The sequence below is a fragment of the Empidonax traillii genome, unplaced genomic scaffold (genome assembly GCF_003031625.1).
Source record: "Empidonax traillii isolate 1590-97213 ecotype Southwest subspecies unplaced genomic scaffold, ASM303162v1 scaffold6:size4315531, whole genome shotgun sequence".
Taxonomy (NCBI): Eukaryota; Metazoa; Chordata; class Aves; order Passeriformes; family Tyrannidae; genus Empidonax; species Empidonax traillii.
In genome coordinates this window covers 344,633-357,534 of record NW_020955199.1, presented here as the reverse complement: position 1 = coordinate 357,534, position 12,902 = coordinate 344,633, and the positions used below count along the sequence as shown (strand labels likewise).

Here is a 12,902-nt window from a genome sequence, read left to right as displayed (position 1 = left end):
CTGAGTCCTGATCAGCTAGTCTTAGAAGCAAATGCCAGCTCATGATGATAAATAAAGACTATTTCTGTAATTGTTATAGCCACACTTTTTAAACACAGGCATACTGGAATTCTACATGATGAAACATACATTGGTGGGTCTCTCATGTTTCAGAGCAGAAGAGTCATGACAATTCTACAGTACACACGAAATTGTGTACTTGAAAAGTATTCTATTGTCTTCCTGGCATGTAATCAAGAACTGAGAATCTCTGTGTATGCATCTAAGCATTTCAAAACACCAATTATTTAGATATTTTGAATTGAACAGAACATTTGAGGTGTAACCTTCCATAAAAAAAAGGTCACAGACAAGTAAATTGATCATCTTCAATATGCTGGAAGAAATTGCCTAATACTTGCTTAATTGTTTTACTTTATGATAAAAGCAAGGGCAGGCTGAGACTTCAAAGTTGTGTAGTTCTGTATACTCTTACTGCTAACAAATATTCTACAAATTACTTTGATTTGGAATCCCAGGATGGGGCCCAGCTTTTCAGTGTCTTGAGTGCTGTGACTCTGTAGTTGGATTCTACAGATGAACCTGAGCAGTTTTTCAGCCTCAAGCAGTCTTGTTGCCACTTGATTCTGTGTCCTCTCCCATCCTGTGTCTGATCAGTTTAATAAGTAGCTGCTTTGGGACAGTTTTGTCTCTATTCCTCTTGGATACAGATATCTAGTTAAGTCTTTATCATTAGTGTAATAATAATTACTTTCATACTAAGAAGAGCAAGGGTGCCATGGGACAAAATACATTTGATATACTGATATACTGTGTCTATATGCATGTAAGTGAGTGAACTTTGCGCTTCCTTTCTTATCTTACATTTCCTGTTCCTGAAATTTCTATGACATAAGAGATCTATCATCTTTTGCACTTGCTCATCCTCTGTTTCTGTGTATCTTCTGAGCAGGCTTTCCACTCATATGTCCTACCATGAAACATGAATGAAGTACAGGAGTTGCATTTATATGCACTATTAATTTCTTCTCTGTTTTAAAGCAGTTACTGTTCACTAGGTTTTACCCTTCCCTTCAGAAAAAACAGTGATATTTTATGGGGTGACTGTTTCCACTGTTATCTTCTGTATGAAAGAATTGTAGAGTTCTTTCATCTCTCCTCACTCTTTTTCAAAGCAATATCTTCTGCTCTGCTCCTGGGAATGTTCAGTTGCTTTGTGATGTCTGTTGCAGATCCAGGCATCTTTCTTGTTCCTTCATTTCAAACTGGGTGATACTTGGGAACATGTAATAAAATACTTTGAAAATACTAGCTTATTGCTCAGAACAGAAGATTAAATAGAAATATCTATTGTTAGGTTCTTGGAAGACAGATGCAATACTAATAGTTGAAATACAGTGAAGTTTTCTGAGGAAGAAAGTAGATTTGGGAAAGAAAGGGCAATTCTGAACACAGGAATATATTAGAAAAATAAAGGTATCACTAGAGAGATGGCAGATCATTAGTAAAAAGAAAAAAAATGAATACTCATAGCTCACCATTTTTTATCCACTTTGGCCTCTTGAAGAATGCTGTTAATGTAACAGCAGCATCAAAAGCATGAGATATGGATGTGCTTAAAACACAAGCAGCAAAAAATGAGCTCACTAGTATAACAAAACCCAACCTTTTGCAGTAGTATCTTCATTATTAATTAAAACAAGTGAAGAAACCTCTGCATCTGAAACCTTTATTAGTTGGTGTTTGTGCCCTTGTCATTGAGTACAGCTGAGTTCAACATTTCAGTGACTATAAAGAAATAATTTCTTCGTGGTACTTTCCCTAAGGAGGAATTTTTTAATTCAGTGCTGGGATTTCCCTTCCTCAACTCTCAAGTTCCATGCGCTTGAAATCATGCACTGAATACAAATAAAAGGTGTTTCAGAAGAGCCAAGAGTACCTGGAAAACTGAACCTTTCAGCTTTTCCAATATATTTATTCAGGAACACAATTATGACAATTATGATGGTATTGGCTTTCTGAGGAAGGGTGTGATCAACCACTCTACATGTTTCTATTTTCTCCTTAAAGCACTAGTTAAAAGATAGAAAGAGGGACATGTGAGCACAACTGGTGGTGATGTTACAGCTAAGATGCAGAAATCAAGCAAAACTTTATCTTTGGCTAGTGCTACTGCAAGGCAACAGGTGCAAGCCTCCTTGAAGAAGGATGAGACAGTAGTGCCAAGTGAGGGACTGCTGCTGTGGGACTTGTGGTGCAGAGACTTGAGACTGCTGGCTAGAAACCTGGAGCTGAAAGTTCTTTTGATTATCCAGATGATTGAGGGATTGCACCCATGACCCTGGGCTTTAGGTTTAAGGGTAGGATTTAACCTGCTTCCCCACTACAGAAACACTTACATTGAGGCAAGCTGAAAATTTCTTTTGTGAGTCCTTATCTCCCTCTGATGTTTCATGTTCCTCTATTACTGGGCACCGTAGCTCTGATTTTCATGAAAAGATGATCGGCAAAGAATTAAAATAAAAAATACTGTATTTTTCTTGCATCATAGTACTATAATGGCTGATTTTTTTTTTTGGTTGTTTTGTCTTCACTTTTCTTTCTGTTCCCCAAAAAGAGCCTACTCCTTTCACGTTACTGCAGATGGTCAGATGCAGCCAGTTCCTTTCCCTCCTGACGCCCTCATCGGTCCAGGAATCCCTCGCCATGCCCGTCAGATCAACACTCTGAACCACGGGGAAGTTGTGTGTGCAGTTACCATCAGCAACCCCACAAGACACGTGTACACGGGTGGGAAGGGGTGCGTCAAAGTCTGGGACATCAGCCAGCCTGGCAACAAGAGCCCTGTCTCTCAGCTGGACTGCCTGGTAGGTGAACAGGAACTTGTCCACACGGATAGCTTCTCCTTGGAGACTCAATAAGGAAAATAGCTGTCCTTGACTGAATTTTGTTCATATGACAAGGAAATCACAGGCAGATCTGTTTCCTGGTGGTTTCTTTTTTAGCACATAACAGGTTACAGAGAATAGTGCTGGTTTGTTTAGGGATAAATATCATCACTAAGCGTCAAATAACAGATTAGATCAGATTTCTGAGTAGAATAATTTTTTTCTCCCTCTTCTCCACTCCTCCACCCATTATGCTGATGATTTTTGTGCATAAGTTTAAAGGGAATGCAGCTTGGCTTATGCAGGGCTGCTGAGAACCTTCGTAGTTGTTCCATTCACATGAGGAGTGACAGTCTCATGTTTTATAAGATGATAACAACCACCTTTATGCTTTATTTATTGCTATCCTTTTGTTAATTGCCTAGCAGTAACAGTGCAATTGAATAGGTATTCTTTCCTGTGGCAGGTATGTGTCCAGATACAGAAACTTAGTTTTACCTAGGGAGCAGTAATGACTGATTAAACCAACATTTCCACTGCCTTACTTACTGCTCCTTTGCCATGAATTAAGAAAAAAAAATAGGAGTAGGAATGCTATTAACTACATTAAAGAAAAGTGGTTTTTGGTTTGTCTTTGCATCTTAACCATCCATTTACTAAAGAACTGCTGCCAGTCAAGCGAAATTATAAGAAGTGAAGGTAGAAATATCTTCTGTCATTGTCTCTTCTGTAAGTACGTCACAATCAGCAATAGGATCACAGACATGAAATTGATAAGTACAGTAAGAATCATGGTGAACAGCAAAGGACCAACATAAATACAAGACCAATATGGGAATACTTAATCTTTAATACTATGAATGCAAAATAGGATTTGAAAGAAAAATTCCAAAACCTAAAGGGCATGAGACTTGAACTATATTTTCCTATAGGGTTGTCTGACTGTCAAATGAAAGATCATTTGCTTTAATATTTCTAATATTGATGACCTTCACTGATGGAGTGGATTTGCAGAAATGCAAGCTTATTTTGTCTCTGTTTTTGTGTAATGAGAAAACATTCATTGGGTTTACAACAGAATAGTCTGTAGCAACAGGAGTCTGCAGTGTTAATTTCCGCAGCTGCAGTCTCTAATTAGTGATGAGAAGTAGGTGTTTGAAACCTTTTAGAATCTGCTGGTTCCTCTTCAGTACTTTCGTAATGGAAAAAATAGCAAACTCTTTAAAACTTTGATGTAGTTAGAATCATATTACTGGTCATTACTGGCAGGCATGTATTAACATAACTGAGGTGATTTGTGTTGTACAGAACAGAGATAACTACATCCGCTCTTGTAAATTGTTGCCTGATGGATGCACCCTTATAGTTGGCGGGGAAGCCAGCACATTATCCATATGGGACCTGGCAGCACCAACTCCTCGTATAAAAGCAGAGCTGACATCCTCAGCACCTGCCTGCTATGCACTGGCTATCAGCCCTGATTCCAAGGTGTGTTTTTCCTGCTGCAGTGATGGGAACATTGCAGTGTGGGATCTGCACAATCAAACATTGGTCAGGTGAGTCATTGCTTGTTTACAGAAAATTTTAATAGAAGTTATTGTTTAGACAGCTACATAAATAATTATCTCCCAGAATAGGTTCCTGACAGCAAAGTAAATAATATCTCTTATTCAAAGAATATGGCTTGCACCCAAGTGGGGAAGAAACTAGTTTTGGTCACTTCAGCCTAATCTTGGAAGATGTGCTTTCAGGGCTAATGGTTTGATCCATAACCTACTGCAGTCAGCGTAAAAGTTCCTGTTTCAAATAGTTGGGATTGGTCTCCAGGTTTCTAAGAGCAGCATTTTTGCTGGTTGGTCATCAGTATAGACTAAACATGCCTTTTAGGGAACTCTGAGGTTTGTTCTTTGCCTTTGTCTTCAGCCTTGTTAATTAATAAAAAGAATTTTCAATTCTTATTTAATGATGTAAAGTAGGAAAATTAATCTTACAGAAGTTAATGAAAGTGTGGAGCCTCGGTTCTTTGGGATAGCACAGGGGTTAACTAGAATATAAATTGGATAAATTTTTGCTTACCAAAGTAGTGGTGGCTTACAATATTTTGAGAAGAGAGTCTAATTTGGGAAAAACCAAGTTACCTTAAAAGTTCTGAACACAAACACTAAAGAATATGCTTAGTCTCCTGAATTTAAATTAAACTTCCTGTATATCAGTAATTAGCTTAAAATTATATGCAAATAATCATGTTAATGTGCTTGCAAATTTTATTTTCTGTTGAACTTTTGATTCAATAAATACAATTTTATTCATATAAAACCTTCAATTTGCCCTGTACAAGCTTAGTCCCTGTAAAGGTGCGCTTTCTCCATCTCCGTCTTGTTTTTTAAATGTTTACTGTGGGTGTTCCCACCGCTTGCTAGCTGATCTTGCTGACACATGGAATTTTGAGACCAGAGGTACAAAACAAAATGTGCCTCTTGACCTTTCCATGGCAGCTCTTAGTGATTCATACCCTTTGTTCCCAAGCTATTTGTCTTTTCCCCACCTGCCATCCACCTTTCACACTGAGGCATAGGATTTTGCTAGTTGATTGGTGATGAAAAATGCAGGAAGAATGCTTTTGCCAAAGGGTTAAGAGAAACTTGAGATGACCTTCTGGTTGCTGAAAGCTGGCGGTTGCTAACGAGGAGGACTGCACCACTTAGATTTTTCTAATCTGCCACAGAGAATGCAACTTTTTGACTCACCAATGCTAGAGTTTAATTGTCTGGATCCCTATCTGGATCTCTTTCTATTAATATCGTATTATTTTTCTTCTTGACTTGCAGCCAACGAAAAATACAGAAGCTGTTTTCTGAAATTGGAAGTTTTGTTCCCTGAGCACTTGATATAATCTGAGTTGCCCTAGTGGTTTTAACTATAGTTACTGTGCTTTACTGTTCTCATGAGGTGGGGTTTTTTTGCTTTTCAAAACCTGATAGGAAAGATTTGACTTTATTCAGCTAGCCATGATGCAGTTCATTCCTCTACCCCCTGGAAAATGTTTTTGTAATACTGGTATTTAATGCTTAGAAAAAGGAATGGGCTCATTCTTGCTCATCAGCAGACAAAGAAGAGATGACACACATGTACAGAGTCCAAAACTAACATCACAACAGTGTTTACCTTGAGCTCTGGCAGGAAATAATTATTCAATCTGGTTTTTTTATCAGGCAATTCCAGGGCCACACAGATGGAGCCAGCTGTATTGACATTTCTAATGATGGTACCAAGCTCTGGACAGGTGGTTTGGATAACACTGTCAGATCCTGGGACTTAAGAGAGGGGAGACAGCTACAACAGCATGACTTCACATCACAGGTAACAGGATTTTCCTACAGCCTGAGGGACTGTGTGCTGTGAGAGGGAAACATTTAGGATGAGAGGTGAGACTGAGCCCAGTGCAACTGGCACATTGTTCCCTCTCTTCCTTTTAGCTGCTCAGAACACAATATTTTGAAGCTTTCTTATATACTTAGAATCCAGAAAGCCTGACACTACTCTTTTTTTCTAAGTTAATAGTTAAGAACAGGAATTATTTAGTTACTTGAATTTTGAACTACAGTCTTACTATTGAACTACTTGAATTTGCCCTTATTTCTCTCCCTCTCCCAGTTAGTTTTAACTTCAGAAGAAAGAACTATCTTTAGGAAAAAAATAAAAGGTGTAAATGTGGTTTAATTTTCAGATATTTTCCCTTGGTTATTGTCCTACTGGTGAATGGCTAGCTGTGGGAATGGAGAGCAGCAATGTAGAAGTGCTACATGTAAATAAACCGGACAAATATCAACTGCACCTTCATGAGAGTTGTGTATTGTCACTCAAGTTTGCTTACTGTGGTAAGTGCCCTGAACACAGAACTGGAGATCAGGGCTCCAATTTGTGTTTTGCTGATTAATTATGATATAGTCATAGCTCATTTGATAATCAAAATTTATTTAGGATCTCAGTTTAAGTAATGAATAAATATCTCTGCTTTATGAATTCACATGGACTTACCTACAAACAACCATGCATTTGTCTAAAGGCTGCTGTGAGGATTGATTCATGTGTAAGAAGCTATTTCTCTTTACAGAGTCTAGGGATTTACTAGTATATAACACACTGCAAAAGCACTAGTGTCCACACTGATTGTAAGCAAAAGTACTATGTTGATTAGTGGTGACAGCTTTTATAATGGTAATTAGTTACCAGGTTTCATTGATAAGAATTGAAAATACAAAATTTGTCAGATGTCTATTTCATGTTTTCATAGTCCTTCTGGTTTATATTCTAGGTAAATGGTTTGTGAGTACTGGGAAAGATAACCTTCTTAATGCATGGAGAACTCCTTATGGAGCCAGTATCTTCCAGGTGAGAGTGATGTTGCTTTTAAAGAAAAAGTTAGAATACCCAGAGTCCCAAGAGTGGACTCAGATATCTTCATTTATGTAATCTGCCCAAAATGGGGAACAGACTTTTTTTAATGATGTAATATATTTCTATTTTTCTTCTAGTCAAAAGAATCTTCATCAGTGCTTAGTTGTGACATCTCTGTGGATGATAAGTACATAGTCACTGGCTCTGGAGACAAAAAAGCTACAGTCTATGAAGTTATCTACTGAAAAATATGATGGGGATATAACTTCCAGAAGTTGAACTGGCCCAAATTGTTCTTAATGGCAGAAGTAAAAAGGTTTTGACTTTTAAAAGGAAAAGAAGTGTTGAGGTTCCAGACCTTGCCGTGAAACTACTCCGATTTTTCAAAATAGAAGGCAACATCCAGCAACTAAAGACTGGCTACGTGGACCAGACGGAACACAGAGGCAAGACGGAGAGATTTAGCCTAGGTTTTTGACATAGTTTTTAAAAGCCAAGTCTACTGAAGAATGTTGCAGCCTTTTATTTTTTTCTTTCTTTATGACCTCATGCAAATTGTTCTCATTGCCTGAATATGGGGGATAAACACCTTTCCGTTCCTTGCAGTTCAAGTTGCATTCTGTCCTGTGTAGAGCAGCAATGTCTCAGATGGACTTGTTTCCTGGTTTTACATCTTGTGATATGTTTTTATATTTTTGTTGAAGATTAAGCATTTGTATAAATTGTAAATATATTTAGTTTACTACAGTAAAGGCTTTAGTATCTACAACCAGTCTTCCCCCTTGCCCCCTCCCTGCCTGCCCTGCTTATTTAAAATTAAAAACCTTTTGGGGATATAAGTACCTTTTTAGAATCAAAAGCAAACACTATGTATAGTTTGAAAATGGTGTCTTATTCTTTATAACTATTCCTAGATTCCTTTATCATACTTCAAAGTAGTTGTTTTGACATACTAGGGAATCAAGTCCGGTAGATACTGTCTTGTGCTACAGAAAACTTAAAAGGCAATTTTGTACTAATTATAGTGTAAATATAAAAATTGAACATTTCATAAAGCTGTGTTGTTTATTTTAAGTTTATTCTGATGTCCCATGTATATGTTTTTTCACAGAAACAGTAATATGTGCCTGATCATAACTCATTCACTGATTTCTCTAGAAAAAGAGGGACTTCCCTCTCCTTTTCCCCCCAGTTGAACAGAATTCATGTGAGACTGCATTTCAGCTAAGTACATCAGAGCCTTTATTCGTTAACTGAGGATGTCTGTGATGAGAAAAGCTAGATAAGTTATATCCTTTGTATTTTACAGAGAAGTGGTAGTTAATGACCATTTCCTTTTTAAAGTCTTGTCTAGAGTTAGATACTCAGGTAAATTACCAAAAGTGTGAGTTTTACAGGGGATCACTTAAAGATGTTAAATACTTGCAGGGCTGCAAGTGAAGTGAATTAATCTAAACTAAGTTAAATTTGCTTCTTAATTTCTTCTGAGAATGTTGACAAAGGAATATTTTGATTTTTAAGTAATCCACTCTACAAATTAACTAGAATTGATTTTCCTGAGTGTCCCATGTTACACAGGCCTATAGGCTCTATGTATTCATATGGAGCAATCTTTGAGTCCTTTCCCCTGTGGCATGAGTGTGATACATCTGTGAAGAGCCATGCTAAGCATCCAGTTACCAAAGCTATGCATCTTCAAGTGTTCTTTATGTACTCAAGAGCAGTGGATCGGGGAGAACGTGTTAGTTTTATTCAGTGTTTTTTCAGATAAATGAGTTCTACCACTCTGTGCTAGACAAACCTAGCTATTGCACCAGTGAGGGCCATACATTTCCTGCACTCTGTAATTTAATTAGAATTTCTGTTGCTAATGGAGAATACAGATGAACAGAAGGATGTCTTTAAACAAACAATTCAGATTACACAAACTGGCATAATACGGGTTAAGACTCTTCTCTAAAGAGCTGCTTTCTCATTTTGCTAGCATTTCACAATGACCTATATCCCTGCTCTTCCAAAGACAGGCATGTAGGAAGAAACAAGTTTGACTGACAGATGCATTGGCTAGATAAGGAGTTTCTCATCTGGGGGCAAATTTTATCTTAGTTTTCAGTCTGAAAAGACATTGGTTTTCTTTTCAGTTTATATGACTATTCTACCGAAACCATTTCATAGCATTTAGAATTGTAATAGCCTTAATGTGTTAACTTTGCATTTGGAATATAAAATGTTAACCATTCAGGATAATCTGGTCTCCTAGACATTTAAAATTAGCGTTCTATCCATATGTATCTATATCTTTGTCAGTTGCTGTGTTGTCAATATGTATCTTAATGAAAATGGCAGGTCAGCTTAGGTGCTGGCCATGTTGCTTTCACTCAAAAAGCAGAACCATCAGGCTTTTCAGAGAGTTAACTATATTTGCTACATTGAAATACTGTGAAATACTATGTCATTTTTAAAAGGCAAAATTTAAAAAAAAGAAAGTGTTTACTAGATTTTACTTGATTTTTACCCTTTTCATATTGAAGTTTCTCTGAACATCTAACTCTGCCAATGATCATTGACTTTAGTAGTACTGGCAAATTTCTGTAGTTAGGAACATTTGGATTTTTTCCAAATTGCTATCACTTTGGCTTTTACTTTATAGGTCTTCCTTTGCTATTCTCTGAAGTTGATATTAAAAGAACCAAGAATGCAAGTGTTCTAATACATCCATGTAAACTAAAGTAAAATAACACAAGTATAATGGATCTGCTATATGTTGTAACATAGTGTTTGCTAGTAAGAACACATTCTTGGCAATCAGGAGGTTTAAAATCATACTATTAGGAAAATCATAAAATGCCTCGTCTTCTTAGCTTTTAAAATGCACAGTGTTTCAGAGCAGTTATGGAATTGGACATTATTTACGCATGTGAATGGATTTATTCATATTTGTACCATATATTTCTTGATTGTAATTAGGAAATTTATTCTTTTTTCCCCCATCAGATCTACTTTAAACCTTGAGTCTAAAAAGTTGCATCATAAAGTAGTTATCTCAATTTGTTGTTTCAGATTTCACTTTCAGTTTATGAAACACTGCAGGTTTTTTCATTTGTCAGGCAGAAAAGCCTATTCCACCTGCAGATGTAATTTTTAATGGAAAGATAAATTCAGTGAAATCTTGGCATCTGTCTACAAAATAACCTACAATATTTAAAACATGTCAAGCTTTTAACTTCTGTAAGTTCTTATAGCCCTGTGTAAAGTAGTGGGTGGAAATAATTGCATATTGAATGAAGAAACAGACTTACTAGGATAAGCAGTAACAGCAAAGGTGCTGGAAAAGCCACAGGGAAAAAAGAAGTACACCAGTAACTATAGTGTAGGTAATTATTATTTTTTTTAGTAATTTTATTTACAGTCATAATAGATGCCTTTGGTTAGCCCCTTTTTGGGACAGTCTTTGTTTGCTGGGTGACCCTCAGTATTTAGAGATGCCTAAATGCTACTCTGGCAAATGCTAGTGCTGGATAGAAGTAGGGAGTCCTTACAAAGGACATTTTGGATGTCAGTGCAAACAGTAACTGATGATGTGATAATATCAATTCAACTGAAAAAAATCCTTTGTCAGCTCTCATATGTATATTTTGTATATGTGCACTAGGCATAACCCTTTATAAATCACTTGTACAGAAAGTCATGATATTATTCCACACAATGCAATTGTCAGTGTGTCAAACTATCTCTTTTTGATTATAATTCCAAACAAAGATAGTTCCCCATGTTAATCCACAAGCCTCTGGTACCTAAGAGAGAATTTTCGTCTTCATTAGTTCTTTTTATCTCATTTGGCATTTCAAAAGCTTTTGTTCCTTAAAAGGAATAAAATATTAATTTCTTAGACTGTTAACAGTAGTGTTATTTTTAAATGTAAACATCAATATAAAATCTGTCTTATACATGTTTACATCTGTCTTATATGTTAGACATCTAGTCTTATACATGCTTTTATTTATGAATGGTTGACCATAATTTTTCTGTCACACTTTTGTGGCACAAGTGATACAAGTAGAATTTTCAGAGGTGTTTAAGTTACATAAGCAACTTAAACTCAGATTGGCAATTTGCTTTTTGGTTTTGGTGTTTATTTTTGGTGGAGTTTTTTGGGGGTTTTTTGCTTGTTGTTTTCATGGAAAGACTGGCCCACTTATGAACCTGTGGGATTATGTAAAATAGTTAGAATAGTCCTTCATATTTTTTATTATATTGGTGCAATTTTGAGTTGATGGGGAAATTCCACCATTCTAGTAATAAAGAAGGTGGATTTTGATGTTTTCAGGATAAGGAAGAGTACTGACTTCAGATTTCACACTACTGAAAAAGCATTTACCTCTTAAATCTCTTCACTGGAGAAGCTGGACTGGCTCCAACTCTGCTCTCTCCTTGAAGGATTCCTTTTTTTTTCCCTACCACAAGTACATAGGAAGAACATGAGAATGTAGATTTATGCAAGGCTTCAGTCATGGTGTCTTTTCCAGAGGGAAAGCAACTCAGAATAGAACCTGATGAACACCAGAATAAAAGAAGGTGTTCATGGCAGGGAATACATGGAAGGACAGAATTACAGAATCATTTAGGCTGGAAAAGACCTCAAATCATCAAGTCCCATTCTTGTCCGAACATGACCATGTCAACTAAACCTTAGCACTATGTGCTGCATCCAGTCATTTTTTGCATGGATGGTGACTTTACCACCTCCACAGATAGCCCATTCCAATGCTTGACAACCCTTCCTATGAGAAAATTCTTCCTAATACCCAACCTGAATCTCTCCTGGCACAGCCTGAAGCTGTATCCTCTTATCTTGTCAGTAGTTGCCTGATAAAAGAGACCAACGCCCTCCTGGCTGTACCCTCCTTTCAAGTAGTTATAAAGAGCAATAAGGTCACCCCTGAGCCACTGCTCCTCCAGCCTAAACAACCCCAGCTCCCTCAGCCACTCCTTAAAAGATTTATGCTCCAGACCCTTCACAAGTCCCTTGCTCTTTTCTGGACACTCCTTAAGGTTGTTCTTGTAGTGCGGGGCCAAAACTGGACTGAGACTATGCCATGCTCCCTTATCCATGCTAAGGACTGGGAAGATCCCTTTCCTAGTTCTTCTGGCCACAACATTGCTAACATAATCCAGGAGACCTTTGGCCTTCTTGGCTACCTGGGCACACTGATGGACAAAAGAAAATGGGAGCTTTTACACACTTACATTTTAGGGGTAATCTAATATGAAATCTACAAAATTCACCTAGAATAAGATTCCAGTATGCAATTTGTCAGTAAGGTTGTTCAAATGTTTCTGCAGAGTAATTCAAGGACATTTGGGCTGTGTATTGGAACTATAAGTGGACATTTCTTTGACATCCATAAGCAGTCATCTAATTCTAAGAGGGAGTTAAATAACAGTCAGTTCTCAATATTTCCCATTACCTTATATTTTCGTAGCTCAAGAGCCACTTCTAAGCAGTTGATAATCCCATTTTCAGCAGCATGCTGAAAATGTGTCCTATTGCAGCTTAAGAGCTTAGTGCAGTGTGGTAGATTTTGCTAGGGAAACCAGACATGTAGGACCTGGGTG

The 12,902-nt window shown here is 37.1% G+C and overlaps 1 protein-coding gene across 4 annotated transcripts in view; it reads left to right on the top strand.

Annotated features, from left to right (window-relative positions):
* The window catches only part of TLE1 (TLE family member 1, transcriptional corepressor), a 76,122-nt gene extending 63,869 nt beyond the window's left edge, over positions 1-12,253 (top strand). For all 4 annotated transcript variants that reach the window (XM_027880198.1, XM_027880182.1, XM_027880191.1 and 1 more), the window contains 6 exons: positions 2,618-2,867; positions 4,197-4,444; positions 6,101-6,248; positions 6,616-6,766; positions 7,204-7,280; positions 7,424-12,253. In XM_027880198.1, the coding sequence (XP_027735999.1) occupies positions 2,618-2,867; positions 4,197-4,444; positions 6,101-6,248; positions 6,616-6,766; positions 7,204-7,280; positions 7,424-7,531 (982 nt within the window). In that variant the 3' untranslated portion in view covers positions 7,532-12,253. The remainder of the gene's footprint in view (positions 1-2,617; positions 2,868-4,196; positions 4,445-6,100; positions 6,249-6,615; positions 6,767-7,203; positions 7,281-7,423) is intronic.
* Positions 12,254-12,902: the final 649 nt, after the last annotated feature.